At 45.6% G+C, this 11,164-nt stretch overlaps 1 protein-coding gene across 1 annotated transcript in view; it reads right to left on the reverse strand.

Moving 5' to 3' along the window:
• Nucleotides 1-10,473: 10,473 nt before the first annotated feature.
• Nucleotides 10,474-11,164, reverse strand: part of Hapln2 (hyaluronan and proteoglycan link protein 2) — a 5,340-nt gene continuing 4,649 nt past the window's right edge. The window contains exon 7 of the mRNA XM_031376048.1: nt 10,474-10,921. Within this exon, the coding sequence (XP_031231908.1) occupies nt 10,638-10,921 (284 nt within the window). The 3' untranslated portion in view covers nt 10,474-10,637. The remainder of the gene's footprint in view (nt 10,922-11,164) is intronic.

Raw genomic sequence — 11,164 nt, forward strand, 5'->3', positions numbered from 1 at the left:
TCATGTACACATGTAGGGGCCAGAGATCCATGTGGAGCATCTTCCTCTATCACTTGACCTGTTACTTTTTGAGATGGCCTCTCACTGAGCTAGAGCACTGGCGAGGCTGGATTGGCTGGCAGGGAGCTTCATGTCTCCATGCCCAGAGACCTGCACCATCTCACTCAGCCTTCGTGTACGTGTTGGGGATCCGAACTAGATCCTCATGTTTGTGAAGCAAGCACTTTCCCCACTGAGCCATCACCACCAATCCCCACTGCCTTTTTTTAGATAAGGTTCTATGTAGTCCATCCTGGCTTTGGACTTGCTCTGAACCCAAGGATGAACTTGAGTTCTGCTCCAGCCTTCTCTTCCATGAGCTGGGATTACAATCGTGCATGGTATTCAAATTTTATTTTCTTCTTATCCTTTTTAGGACATTAAATTAAACTATTTTTTTAAATATTTATGTTGCATATGTAAGTACACTGTTGCTAATCTTCAGACACACCAGAAGAGGGCATCAGATCCCACTACAGATGGTTGTGAGCCACCATGTGGTTGCTGCAATTGAATTCAGGACCTCTGGAAGAGCAGTCAGTGCTCTTAATCACTGAGTTATCATCTCTCCAGCCCTATCTTCGCCCCCACCCCTGAGACAGCTTCTGGCGTTGTAGCCCAGGCTAGCCCAGAACTCATTATGACGCCTAAGCTGCACTCCTCCTCAGACTCCAGCAGCTGGGATTCCAGGGCTTCTTAGCCAGCTCACCTCCAGTGACACTTGAGATGGTAGCTCCTGTAGCAGCCTGGAGCCTGAATGGCTAAAGTGAAAGCATCCCTCACTGAGGAAACAGAATGCCTGGATGAGAGTGGTCCAGGTGATCCTGATGGCCCAGAAGCTGAAAAGTGATGAAGGGGCCGCTGCTGCTGTGTTCTTGTCAGTGGTTATTGATTGCTAGGAGCAGTTGATATTAGTGATGCTATGTGCACCAGGAATTTACTAGCTGGTTTGTACAACGTCTCAAGACCCACAGTACGGCCAGGAGACCTGGCAACTGAGCTGAAGCATTCCATTTGCTGTTAGCTATTAGAGGTGCTGTCTGTCTGCTCACTCCCTGTCCCTTACATACTCTCCCACGGGATGATTTTTTTTTTTTTTTTAGTAATTATAGCAAAATAATTTAGTGATTATCACCTTGGAAAGCAATTTTAAAGGATTTATCATTTGTATTTTATGTATATGAATTTTATTTTATTTTTTTTCCGAGACAGGGTTTTTCAGTATAGCCCTGGCTGCCCTGGAACTTGCTCTGTAGACCAGGCTGGCCTCGAACTCAGAAATCCACTTGCCTCTGCCTCCCAAGTGCTGGGATTAAAGGCGTGTGCCACCACCGCCCGGCCACAGCAACGTTTTCACCAGTGACAGGGCATGCATACCATAAAGGCAATGGTTGGAGTTGGAGTCTTCCTACTTCCTGCTGAAGGAGAGAGAAGAGGAATCGGCAGAAGAAAAGAAAACTCAAGGAAGAACTTAGTAGACGTCTGCAGACCTCACTCGGCATCCAAAGTTCAGAAATGAGGAGATTTGGTATGACCGATGAACTCTGGGTAGAATATCAGTGCACTGGAGAGGAAATTGGCTGAGCACAGCATAATACCAACACAGCCATCTACCTGAAACTATGATCTTGTATAACCCATGTTGGCTGCACACTGCTATACAGTCAAGGATGATATTCAACTTCTGATCCTCCCACCTGCATTTCCATCAGCTGGAATTCCTGTTGTGTGCCACATTACCAGGTTTATATGCTGCTGCATATCATTGAATCCAGGGATTCATGAATGCTAGGAAAACACTGAACTACACTCTTCTCTCTCTCATTTTTAAAGGGGCAAGGGGCCAGCTTGCTGTTTCCATAGCTATCACACGGCGTTACATTTCTATAAACGATGCACAGAAGTCCCAGGTTCTCAAAACAACAACAGAGTTGAGAACACTGGTTAGGCTCAGGCACAGTGGCACGCATCTGTGACACAGCACTGGGGAGATCAGACAGGAGCTCAAGGTCAGCTTTGGCGATAGAGTCAGTCTGAGTACAGCTTAGCTGTCTCAAAAAATGGTGAAAGGCTGGGCTGTGGTGGCACACACCTTTAACCCCAGCATTCTGGAGGCAGAAACAGTCAGATCTTGTGAGTTCTAGGCTAGCTCTGGTCTCCAGATTGAGTTCTAGGACAGCCAGGGCTATACAGAAAAATCTTGTCTTGAAACAACAACAACAAAATTGAAAATATTTTTTCCCAGCACCAGGCACCCCAGAGAATGCTTCAACGTCATAGCTTCTTCTGGTCACCTACAGGGCTGCAAAAGAATATATTTTCATCCAAGGAGAGAGGCTCAGAAAGGCAAGGAGACTTGCCTGAGGGTCCACAGCTAAGGCATAGTACCAAATTCCTCGCTTTAACAGTAACCAGGAATGCCAGTACTCAATGAGCACCTACTGTGTGCCCGGGCAGGCTTCCAGCCCTTTCCACAGACCAATGAAGGAAATATTTTTCCAATACAGAAAAGTTTCCATAACAGATAGAAGAGGGCTTTGAGATTTTGTTGTATTATTGGGTTTTGTTATGTTTGAGACAGGGTCTCGCTATGTAGCCCTGACTGGCTTGCACCACCATGCCTGGGCCCTAATAGAAATATTAATGGTGCGTTGTCTGCTCATAAGCAAAGTCGGGTTTTTGTTTGTTTGGTTTTTGTTTTGAAAGGAAGTCTGTTGTAGGACAACTCCTTTGAATTAAAATATCCTGAGGCTTCAGAGACTCAGGAAGTAAACGCATCTCATAAAACCCTCAGGAGGCCCCGACCCCCAACCCCCAACCCCCGTTACTACAACAGTACCTATCGGGAGGAGGGCTCCTGGCAGAGCTGCTGCAGGCTGTGCAGAGCTTGAGATGCAGCCCGTGCAACTTGTCACACATCCTGGGTTGGGCTTTTCGATGAGGCTCTAGAGTGGTCCCTATTCCTGTAAGTAACCAAGTTTGCCAAGGAGGCTTTAGTGTTCTTGGTGCTTGTTCGGTTCTCCTCAGGAAGTCACACCGGTCTCACTATGTAGGCCGGCTTCCAACTCCTCAGCCTTACAAATTCTTGGGTTGCAGGTCTACATAGAGAGCTCCTGGACAGCCTACGCTACATAGTAAGACCCTGTTTCAAACAAAAACCCAAACAACTTTAATTAAAATAAACAAGCCTCAGTTAATCCCCAGAGGGTCCAGGAGAGGGCGCTGTGACCACAGGAGATTCGAGCTGCACAGGCTCTGTTGCCCCTCAGGTCCTCCCACGGGACAAAATGCAGGTAAAATAAGGATGAACATGAACCTGACCCCAGGTGGGCCTTGGCTAATATATAATTACATGTAATTGTGTCTTAGTTTTAAACAAGAAAAAATTTAAAGAATGAAAAAAATTAAATAAGAAAAGATTATAGACTAAGATATAAAATATTCCTGGTGTAGCTATATAATGCATTTGAGCTGCATCCTAAGTGTTATGAAAGTATAAAAAAGTCACCCTAGAGCCTGGGCATGGCGATGCACAATTTTAGGCTAGCCTTGTCTTAATAGTGAGTTCCCTCTTCTGGATCTTCGGAGGATTAACCGAGGCTTACTTATTTGAATTAGAGCTATTTATTTGTTTGTTTGGGACAGGGTCTCACTATGTAGCCTAGGCTAGCCTGGAGTTCTTTATGTAGACAAGGCCAGCCTCAAACTCACAGAGATCTACCTGCCTTAATAGGGAGTTTAAGTTCTACACAATAAGACTGTTAAAATAAAACAAACAAACAAACAAAACAAAACAAACAAAAAGGCACGGGGTGGGGGGGCAGCAAGCTAAAGTTAATTTATTATTGAAAAAAATTTAAAATAGTCTTGCCCTATTTATTCATGTGTGAGTTTGGTGCATCATGCATGGCACTTGTGTGGAGATCAGAGGGAAACTTAAGAGAGGGGCTCTCTTTTTCCACTAGGTCCAGAGTTCAAACTCAGGTCTTAGCAAATGCCTTTACCTGAAGAGCCATTTCAGCTGCCCAGGAACCTATTTTTAATCACCTTAGTGTGTGTAGCCTGGGTAGAGTCCTAGGGTGTGTCCTGGGCCTTCCCAGTCCTTCCTTGCTTCACTGTAGCTATGACACCACTGGAGTCTATCTTTCGACTCGCTAGCTATACTCTTGTTTTGTTTTGAGACTTGGTCTCTATGTATCCCAGGCTGTACACTTGGCTGGCCTTGAGCTGACAGAGATCCTCCTGCCTCCGCCTCCTGTGTGCTGGGATTAAAGGACTGGCCACCAGGCCTGCCTAGCCATCCTCTTAGGATGCTCTGGTCTAGTTAGTCACTTACTTTGGTGTTGTTTTTCTCTTTTTGCAAGATTAATTCCCTGTCAAATCTAACCATCTGAGGTTGTTTGTTAATTGTTAGTCTACTTGTTGACAATATCTTCCAATGTAACCAGAGCTGGCCCTGAATTTTGCAATGTAGATCAGGCTAGCCTGACCATGAAGCAGAAGTAGTCCTTACCTCAGGAGGACTGTTCCCAATGCTGGGATCACAGAAACAGGAGTGAGCAACCATATAGGCTAGGAAGAAAAACCATGACAGGGAAGCCCTTCCTGTCTTCTCATGCTAAGTTGGGAAAACAATAATAGAGGACCTGGTTTCCTAACTCATTCTAATCCTTTCTCTCTCTCTCTCTTTCTCTCTCTCTCTCTCTCTCTCTCTCTCTCTCTCTCTCTCTCTCTCTCTCTCTTTCTTGTAGGCAGAAATTTTTTGCAACCTACTTTTAATAAGGGTTCAACCTCTCCTCTAGCCCACCACCCAGCAGACATAGTGGATAGGATATTGGGGTAGTGAACCTGTTCAACAATAGCTCTTTGGGGAGAGGTCCATCCTTTGACAGTAGTCCCCATGACTATGAACTAGTCCCCATAGCAAACACCAAATACAACTCAGCAGCTGCAGACTAGTCCTCTAGGCAGGCAGACACAAGGCACAAACCAGCCACTGTAGTTCAATCCTGAAGAAACAGCCAGGCTCACCAACCAGCCCGAGGTGAGACCGCAGAAGCAGCAAGCTGCCACAGGGACCTCCAGAGTAGTGCTTGGGCAGAGTTTCTCTCAATGGCAGGGTTACCACAAGTTGACCTCATCGACACTATATAAGATGAATCAATACATGTGTGTCTTTAGAGAAGAATAGTAAGGTGAGGCAAACCAAGCCAAAGCTTAGTGCTCCTCTCCCACTGTCTCTGAGGTCATATTTACACTCCTTCATCAAGAGTCCATTCATATGCCGGGCAGTGGTGGCCCATGCCTTTAATCTCAGCACTTGGGAGGCAAAGGCAGGCAGATTTCTGAGTTTGAGGCCAGCCTGGTCTACAGAGTGAGTTTCAGGACAGCCAGGGCTATACAGAGAAACCCTGTCTCGGAAAAAAAACCCAAAAACAAACAAACAAACAAAATAAAACAAAAAGAGTCTTTTCACGTGTCTGCTATATCCAAACATCCTTTCACCTGTGTCTGCTTAAGGAAAATGGTCTTCCATGTATTTGCTTTAGCAAGACATCTTTTCACCTGTGTGCCCCAGCAAACCATCATTTGATGTAATTACTTTGCTAAAAGAACTAGAAGTTTCCACTTTACTCTCTTCCATTTTTCAAAAGAAGGTTTCCTCTGTGTATCTTTGGCTGTAGACCAGGCTGGCCTTGAACTCAGATATTCATGTGCCTCTGCCTCCCAAGTGCTGGGATTAAAGGTGTGTGCCATCACCTTCCAACCTGATTCTCTCTCTCTCTCTCTCTCTCTCTCTCTCTCTCTCTCCCTCTCTCTCTCTCTCTCTCTCTCTCTCTCTAGATTTATTTATTATATGTAAGTTCACTGTAGCTGTCTTCAGACACACCAGAAGAGGGCATCAGATTTCATTACGGATGGTTGTGAGCCACCATGTGGTTGCTGGGATTTGAACTCAGGACCTTCCAAAGAGCAGTCGGTGCTCTTCCCCGCTGAGCCATCTCACCAGCCCCTGATTCTATCTCTTATGACAGATCTATATTCAGATATTAGTTGGCATGAATGGCCAGCCAACTCCATGAGTGACTGAATACAAGCTGGGAAAATTCTGCTTGGTGAGATATGTTGTTATTGGCATCTCTTGTTTTATCCCCTTCCTGTTGTTGGTCCTCAGAAGAAGAACTCAACTGTTCTCTAAGCTCACTTTTGCTTAGTGGCAATTGGAAACTTACCTGAAGTTTATGCCTCATGCTTTAGGGAGAGACCTGTAGCCCCATTGTCTGTTACAGGAGTGATGCTAAACTCTCTGGGATTCTACTGCCAGTCCCAGTAAACTCTATGACCTGATTCCATCTATCCTTCAGTTTGCCTTTGTCTGTGCACTTCCTGGCTACCCCTCCTCTACTACTTCTTTCTCTGCTTCTCCCAGCTCTCCACCCTTTAGACTCTCATCCTAACTCATTCTTATTCCTTCTCCCACTCATGGTCTGGCCCAGAGCCTGAATTTGATCAACTCCCATGCCCTGTCTCCCAAAGGATAAGCTATATCTTGTCAGCCAATCTCTGCAAGATAAGATCCCAGATGGAACCAGACAGACTGTGGCACAGGGCAAGTGGTGGTGGCAGGAGCCACAGGGCAGGACTGCAAGATGGACAGGGGAGGAACAGCCTTCCCAATTCTTTAACTCCACAGAGACCCCAGCATCCTCAGATCCTCACTGGCTTGTGAGTCCAGGACCATACCTCAGAGTGGCCAAAGGATGTGTGCACAGCCATCTGTAATGAGATTGGATGCCCTCTTCTGGTGTGTCTGAAGACAGATACAGTATACTTACATATACAAAATAAATAAATCTTTGAAAAGAAAGAATAGTATAACTGTAATTTATATATATACTATATACTATAATACATAGTGTAATAAATATTAAAAAAAGAAAAATGAAGTTTTTCTGTTTCTCCATGAAATATATCTATGTTTTAAAGTTTGTTTTGATATTAAATGAGATTTAATTTTAAAAAATGTAATTTCTAAGGCTGAAAAGTCTTAGGGATAGAATTATAAACCCCTAAAGGGGTTTTATCCCTAAGAAAAACCTTAGGGATAAAATTATAACCCCTTAATTTCCTGTTAAAGGAAGATAATAAAGATAATAGAAGATAATAAAGCCAGGCGTGGTGGTGTATGCCTTTAATTCCTGGGAGGCAGAAGCAGATGGATCGCTTAGTTTGACATCAGCCTGGTCTACACAATGGGTTCCAGGACAGCCTGGGATATACAGAGAAACTCTGTCTCATCCCTCCACCCCCACAAAGATAACGATCTTATAAATCATCAAATGTCTTTAATGTGCCCTAAATTGTGTTTGTAGTCAAGCTAAGTACAAATGTAACTCATTTACAAGGACAAGCTTGGAGGGAGAGCACAATTTATACCTATCATTTTATAGTCTTCTATATATGTTGTCAGTAAAGCCTAAATCATGTGACTCAGAACAATTTTAAGGTAAACTTAAAGTTTATTTAATATAAAATAATATTCAAAATCAAGTATGTTTTTAAAAGCCAATTATGAACATTTGAAAGCTTGCCGGGCAGTGGTGATGCACGCCTTTAATCCCGGCACTTGGCGGGCAGAGGCAGGTGGATTTCTGAGTTCGAGGCCAGCCTGGTCTACAGAGTGAGTTCCAGGACAGCCAGGGCTACACAGAAAAACCCTGTCTAGAACCCCCCCCCCAAAAAAATTGAAAGCTTGAATAAAATGGATTAAATTACACTACACTCGTATGGCACTAAACATCCCCAGGTTCAAGCATCCCCTTTTCCTTGGGTGGGACACAGACCCCATCAGGGTAAACTGTAGCCTCATTATGTTAAACTCTTCATGTCTCATGTGACAGGGAATGAACTCTCTTACCCAGCAAAGGATCTTGAAGTCTGCATTTACATCTTAAATGTCTCCAGCAACAGAGAGACAAATAGCAATTACTCTGCCCTCAATGTCTCCCCAACAGACATATGGGGATGCTATGAACAGGGGATTCTGGACCAGCCACCTGACTGGCATGGGACCTGTGTGCTAGTTCAATTGGCTATGCTCTCTACTCTGGCTTTCAATTATTCCTCCCAGCTGACAGGCAATTACCTGATTCTGTCAGAAGTTCCCCAGAGAGTTTCAAATACTATAAGACAGAGGCTCTGCCACAGGGCCAGTCAGCCTAGCAGGCTCAACTACAGACATTTGTTTAGCACTGAGTTACAGGTTTTCATCTGGACCCACCATTGCTGGGTCCTAAGGAGGAAAAAAACCTGGAAACCCATAGTTAAGAAATCCAACAGTGGACATTTGGAGATAGGCATGGTTAGATTCCGGAGGCACCAAAAGGAGACAGAGGCAAAAAGAGACCGGTCTGCCCTTGCCAGAGACTGTTTATTTCAAACAGCAATGGACAGACCTTCTCCTGAGGGAAAGGGGGTACCTTTGAAGAGGGAAGGGAGCACTCAGAGTTTACACAGGGAGTGTTGGACATGGAGAAGTTAAACGTAGCTGCAGGGGCTCGCTGTCACTCTGTGGTCTCTATTTCCTGGAGTTGCTTGTCCAGACAAGGCCATCTCAGCTTTAGGAGAGTCCTGTCCTGGCTATCAAGATGCAGGTGATAGAGGGTAATGGGATGAGGTGGGGGCAGTGGGGGGAGGGGCTGGACTGTCAACAAAGGGATGGGGGATTTCAGCAAGTCTTAGGGCAACTAAAACTTCCTTGGTCAGGATCTGACAGAGTTTTATTTCTTCAAGGATTATGATGTTCCTTTCTTCCTTTGGATTCATGGTAATATTAAACATAATGCTTCCTGTAGGGCTAACCCCGACAGCTCCCCGGGGCTGGACTCTGACAAGATTTTATTAGCTCTGCTGTATCTAAAAACAATAGATTTAATTTTTAAAACCTGATTTATTTAATAATCCAGGCCTGACTATACACCAAATAACAGTTGGTCCTTAGAAATAATAAATAAAAAAGACCAAAAGTCCGTTTCCCTAGCTGGTTTCATTGGAATCCATGGTCAACAACCTTATTCACAGGCCCAGGGGTCTGTTTATCCTTGTCCTCCTAGGTCTAATGATCAGGCCCTGCCTAATTAACTGATTGTTACTCTTCATAAAAACCAATGATTTAAAAGTAACTTAAATAAATGGATGAGTGAAATGTCAAGACTGTCTTGTCTTGACTGCATATTGTTTTGCTTAGGCACTTCTCAGCCCCTTGGCCCTCCCCACACAGTCTATGTGTCGGGGATTTCCATGACTCTGAGTATGGTCCAGATGCATTAACCAAAATAATTATTGTTTACAATAAATGAAGAAGGTATACATAAAAATAATTGCTATGTTATGCGTGAAATAACTACTATGTTCTGCCAAAAAACAAATGTTGCAAGTTTTCTCTGACTCTCATACAATATTGATGTAACTGTGGTTTGTATCGTGGTATTCTTGAGCTTAAGCACCAAGAGACTCAGAGCCACTCTTGATCACAGCCAAAAAGAAAGGACTCGTTTGCTTTTAATTGTCTTTTTTCAGCGTGGTTATCTGTATCTTTCTCGAGTGGATTTATTATAGTATGCAAGCTCACAGTGTGCCTGTCTGGTGCCTATGGAGGTCAGAAGAGGGTGTTGGATTCCCTGGATCTGGAGTTGCAGAAGATTGTGGGTCCTGGTCCTCTAAAAGAGCATCAAGTTAGTTTAGCTTCTGAGCTCTCAGTCTACACGGAATTCACTGTCTTTCATTGTAGACTTTAGCTGGATGTGATCCCAGAACTTACCAGGTAGAGGGAGTCTGATTTGTGTGAATCCAAGGCCAGCCTAGTCTACACTGGGAGTTCTAGGACAGCCAAGGAAAAATTGAGAGGCTTTGTCTCAAAATAAATAAATAAAATTAGTAAACAAAACAAAGCAGACCTTGGAAGTGCTAAGTACATTTAGAAATAAGTTTAGTTTGAATATTTGTTTTGTAGGGCCTAAAGAGCTCTGGAAGTTTGGAGGGCTATTGGAAAATTTGAATAAGAAACCTTTGCCCAGCAGTGGTGGTGCACGCCTTTAATCCCAGCACTTGGGAGGCAGAGGCAGGTGGATTTCTGAGTTTGAGGCCAGCCTGGTCTACAGAGTGGGATCCAGGACAGCCAGGGCTACACAGAGAAACCCTGTCTCGAAAAACCAAAAAACAAAAACAAAAACAAAAACAAAACAAAACAAAACAAAAAAAACCTTTGGGTGGCTGGCTAGGCATAACCGGCAGGCCGGGTTCTCCCGTGTAGATGGCCAGGCCTACTGAGACTTCCTTTCCTCCGTCCTTCGTGCTGTGGGTGCTCTCTAACCACAAACCCAGTATATTACTGAGCCATAGATGCAATATATGTTTGTTCTTATCGAATAAAGAAGGTGCCATGTTATTTTATTGGTCAGTTAATGCCCGGGACGCTCCTCTACCCAGGAGGCTGGAGCACCACGCTGGCCTGGGAAAGCAGGTGTGGGGGCTCGGCCTTCGTCTGTCCAGAGGGGACCCGCCACTCTGTCGTGTGCGCGTGGCAGAGCAGTGCACGCCTACTTTTCGGCATAGCAGTAGGTCCCGTAGGCGGCCTGCTGGGGCCGGGGGAAGCCGAAGCTGCGCACCCCAGGGTCAGGGAGACCCCCACAGCGCGGCCGCGGCGTGGTGATGGGGAAGCGAACGCTGCCGTCCGCCAGCCATCCTCCGTCGCATCGATCCAGCCCTGAGAACTTCCAGGCAGCGTAGAGGTGCCCGACCTTGGCTACTACAGCTCCGCGCCGCCGGCATGCCGCGTGGGCTTCCAACAGCGTCAGCCGCCCGGGCACGAAGAACACCTGGCCTGGAAACGTGAGTGGGTGACCGGCCACCCAAGCAGCTGGCGTGGGACTGGACCACGAGAACCCCTCACGGGACGGTGCGGAGGAACGTCGTCTAGGATGCGCCCTGCCTGACCTCAGAGCCGCCCACACCCTTTCTCTCTGCCAGGCTTCTGACATTGGCCCCGCCTCCAGGACAGGCCCCACCCACTCTTCCTCCAGGCCCCGCCCACATCTAGTCCTCTGCCAGGCTTCTGACACTGAAC

This window comes from Mastomys coucha, unplaced genomic scaffold (genome assembly GCF_008632895.1).
Source record: "Mastomys coucha isolate ucsf_1 unplaced genomic scaffold, UCSF_Mcou_1 pScaffold16, whole genome shotgun sequence".
NCBI lineage: Eukaryota > Metazoa > Chordata > Mammalia > Rodentia > Muridae > Mastomys > Mastomys coucha.